Source organism: Poecilia latipinna, unplaced genomic scaffold (genome assembly GCF_001443285.1).
Source record: "Poecilia latipinna isolate Pla-1442-1.1 unplaced genomic scaffold, P_latipinna-1.0 Scaffold4892, whole genome shotgun sequence".
Lineage (NCBI taxonomy): Eukaryota > Metazoa > Chordata > Actinopteri > Cyprinodontiformes > Poeciliidae > Poecilia > Poecilia latipinna.
The window spans coordinates 13,323-17,011 of record NW_015117508.1 but is presented as its reverse complement, the minus strand read 5'-3'; the positions used below and the strand labels follow the sequence as shown (position 1 = coordinate 17,011).

General features: G+C 53.4%; 1 protein-coding gene across 2 annotated transcripts; it reads left to right on the top strand.

The window, feature by feature from the left end:
- The first annotated feature begins 208 nt into the window (after nt 1–208).
- Nucleotides 209–3,482, top strand: adhfe1 (alcohol dehydrogenase iron containing 1). Of its 2 annotated transcripts, XM_015026463.1 has the most exons (13): nt 209–614; nt 703–746; nt 817–870; nt 1,188–1,342; nt 1,409–1,605; nt 1,673–1,750; nt 1,816–1,921; nt 1,994–2,146; nt 2,311–2,409; nt 2,478–2,556; nt 2,629–2,725; nt 2,823–2,980; nt 3,049–3,482. In XM_015026463.1, the coding sequence occupies exons 1-13, from the start codon at nt 560–562 to the stop codon at nt 3,130–3,132; spliced, it is 1,359 nt and encodes a 452-aa protein (XP_014881949.1). In that variant the 5' UTR covers nt 209–559; the 3' UTR covers nt 3,133–3,482. The 2 variants fall into 2 exon arrangements, with proteins under 2 accessions (XP_014881949.1, XP_014881947.1); XM_015026461.1 differs by having other exon boundaries at nt 209–746.
- Nucleotides 3,483–3,689: the final 207 nt, after the last annotated feature.

The window sequence follows — 3,689 nt, the reverse complement described above, 5'->3', positions numbered from 1 at the left end:
GTCCATGAGGGTCTATCCTTATATTATGTCTATGATGGAGCCTGTGTCGTTCGGCGCTGCTGTTGCTCCTCCTACACTTTGGACTGAACCATTGTTCTAATAATGGTGGGGGGAACCTGAAAATTAATTCTTATTTTTTTCTTAGATGAATGGCTGATTTACGTCGTTCTTTGTTTCTATTGCCTTTCTTATATTGATATTGTTTAAATATAAGGGTTTCTTTCATGATTTCTTTTTTGGGGGACAATTCTAGACTTTTCCAAGATTGGGGGGTGTCTGGACCCCCGTCCCCCCCGGGATTTACGCCACTCCCAGCTGGGACCGGGTCGGCTGGGGGCCCGGTACAGCAGGCTGATTCCTTCTGAGGATTTTCATTTTGTGAATTCCTGTTATGAGTGGAAGTCAAAGTATGTGAAAATAAACTAATAAAATCTTGAATCGTTTGAGCCGACATGATCTGTAGATCTGTCAGTTACTGGAACGGCCCCAGAACTCATCCAGGTTTGATTCTGGTTCTGGACCCGACCCGGTCTCGGGGTTCCTCTTGACTCTACTTAGCATGATCCGTGTTGACAGGTGCAGATGCCCCGCCCACTCCCACACCTTCCATCAAGGTAGGCTTTCCATTGGTCTGCATGTTGACCAGATCCAACATGACCAGTCCAGCAGAACCTCCCGGTTCTGATCCGTGTGTGTGTGTAGGAGCGGCAGCGGCCGGCGGGAGGAAGACGGACTACGCCTTCGAGGTAACCTGGACTGGAACCGGGCCGGGTTCTGAACGGATCGGGTTCTGATCTGTCCCTTGGTCTCTGTCAGATGGCCAGCTCCAACATCCGCTACGGAGCCGGGGTCAGCGCTGAGGTCGGCATGGTAACCACTTTCATCATCATCATCATCATCACAGCGAGCTGAGGACGGGACAGACCAGAACCAGAACCAGGCTCTATGTCCAGAAGGAGGAGCTGCAGCACAGATCTGTTAATTTAAAAAAAAACATTTGATTTTTTTAAATTTAGATTTAAAAAACATCAAATAAAAACAAACTAAATGTAAAATAAAAAATCTAAATGGAGCTGTAGATTTTTGGTTTCCTTCACTAAGGAAGTCTGGTCAGAACCAGAACCAGGTCAATACTTGGTCTCACCTGGGATCCGCCTCCAGGTTTCACATGCCAGGTCCGTTTGCAGGATCTCCAGAACCTGGGAGCCCAGAACGTGTGCCTGATGACAGACCGGACCGTGACCCGCCTGCCGCCCATGCAGGCCGTCCTGGAGTCCCTGGTGAGGAACCGAGTCCGTTTCCAGGTGTTCGACGACGTCCGGGTGGAGCCCACCGACTCCAGGTGAGACCGCTAACAGGACCGCACCAGGTGCTAACAGCTGCTAACAGGTGGAGCTTCTTCTTTCAGTTTTAAAGAAGCAATCTCGTTTGCGAAGAAGGACTCGTTCGACGTGTTTGTGGCAGTGGGCGGCGGGTCCGTCATCGACACCTGTAAAGCCGCAAACCTGTACTCCTGCCATCCTGACGCCGACTTCCTGGACTTCGTCAACGCTCCGATAGGGAAAGGCAGGCCGGTGACCAGAGCTCTGAAGCCACTCATCGCAGGTTGGCCTCGCCGCCTCGGGTCGGGAGGTTCTGATGCCCGGCTCACCGCTCTACTTTCCCTCTCCAGTTCCAACGACCGCAGGCACCGGCAGTGAGACCACCGGGGTCGCCATCTTTGACTACGAGCCTCTGAAGGCCAAAACAGGTGAGAGCTGTCAGAACCTCGTGTGATTGGCTGTCTCTGAGCCGTGATTGGCTGTTTCTGTCCAGGTATCGCCAGCAGAGCGCTCCGACCCACGCTGGGCATCGTGGACCCGCTGCACACTCTGAGTATGCCCGAACGAGTCGCCGCCAACAGCGGCTTCGACGTACTGTGGTGAGGAGGGTTCTGGTTAGAGCGGGTCTTACCGGAGTTACCGGGTTCTGATGGGTCGCATCTCTCCAACAGCCACGCGCTAGAGTCCTACACCGCCCTGCCCTACAGCCAGAGGGCGCCCTGCCCCACCAACCCCATCAACCGGCCCGCCTACCAGGGCAGTAACCCCATCAGCGACGTCTGGTCCCGCCACGCCCTCAGCGTGGTCTCCAAGTACATGAAGCGGTAAACAGACCGGAACCTTCCAGAAGTTTTCCTGAAGCTTCACTGAAACTCTTCATGTTGGAATGGAAACGTTTCTGTTGAGATTTGACCCTATAACCTCAAAGTCCAGAGGAAGTTTCCCCGCCGTTCTGCATACAGGTAGTGCAGCTCTGGTTTCTGCTCAGGGCGGTGCGGGACTCGGAGGACTTGGAGGCTCGCTCCAGCATGCACCTGGCCAGCGTGTTCGCTGGGATCGGCTTCGGGAACGCCGGAGTCCATCTGTGGTGAGCTGAATGCCGCCGCCCTCAACGCCGCCACCAGATTCAACCTGCCTGTGTTTTTGTCTTGGCAGCCATGGGATGTCCTACCCCATCGCTGGGAATGTGAAAACTCACACAGCCCGGGGCTACAGCGTGGAGCACCCCCTGGTGGTGAGACACGGAGTGTAAATTATTCCTGATCTCCTGCCAGCCTGCCGCTTCAACGCCTCTGTGTGTCTGCAGCCTCACGGACTCTCCGTCGTTCTGACGGCGCCGGCCGTCTTCAGCTTCACTGCACCCATGTGCCCAGAGCGCCACCTGGAGGCTGCTGAGATCCTGGGTAGGGAGGAGGGGGCTCTGGGTCACACTCACAGTGACGGGTCAGAGGTTAAAATCTCTGCAGTACGTTCAGGTGTCTCTCTCTGCGGTGCGTTCAGGTGCAGACGTGCGGCAGGTGAAATGTGCGGACGCCGGCGCCGTTCTGGCTGACACGCTGCGCCGCTTTCTGTTTGACCTTCAGGTGGAAGACGGACTCGGCGCCGTCGGATACGATAAGGACGACATTCCTGCTCTGGTGAAAGGAACGCTGCCTCAGGTGAGCTGCTCACCTGCAGCTCCAGGTGCTTCGTGGCGCCTTTAAATCACTTCCTGTTCCTGTTGCAGGAGCGCGTGACCAAACTGTCTCCGCGGGCGCACACCGAGGAGGACCTGAGCCGCCTGTTTGAGACCTCCATGAAGCTGTATTGATCCTCCTGGAGCCACCAGGGGGCTCCACCTTCATCCTGCAGCTAATTAATCAGTATTTGACCGGGTCAGAACCGGGTCAGAACCGGTCTCCAATGAATTGTGATTTAAAGCTTCATGAAAAACAGATCCAGAACTTGAAGTTCTGAAGGAATCAAGTGATGATTTATTGGGTCAGAACCGGGTCGGATCAGGACCGGTCTCTATTGAATCGTGTTTTAAATCTTCAGTGATGTATTCATGAAAAACAGAACCTTAAGTTCTGAAGGAATCATGTATTGGACCGGGTCGGATCAGATCCGGCTGTTTTTATGATTTTAACTTTTGATCAGAATAAAATCTTCTGAATCTGCTTCCTGTCTGGTTCTTTAATCTGAGCTTAATTCCAGGTGTTCATGGAGCTGAAAACCTTCAGATTATTAATCCGTCCAGGTTTCAAGATAACTCAGGTTCTGGTTCTGGAAGCGGTGGACTGGACTGGGTTCTAGCTGTGAAGCCTCGTCTGAAGGACAGAGTTCTGGGAAAGCCCTAATCCGCCTTAATATGATCCAAGAACAATC

What these genes read in the sequence shown, in the direction of transcription:
- adhfe1 (XM_015026461.1), top strand. Translation starts at nt 636, where the DNA reads ATGTTGACCAGATCCAACATGACCAGTCCAGCAGAACCTCCCGGTTCT. An exon ending in AGACGGACTACGCCTTCGAG is followed by an intron (nt 747 to 816) that starts GTAACCTGGACT and finishes GGTCTCTGTCAG; the next exon opens with ATGGCCAGCTCCAACATCCG. An exon ending in TGAAAGGAACGCTGCCTCAG is followed by an intron (nt 2,981 to 3,048) that starts GTGAGCTGCTCA and finishes TTCCTGTTGCAG; the next exon opens with GAGCGCGTGACCAAACTGTC.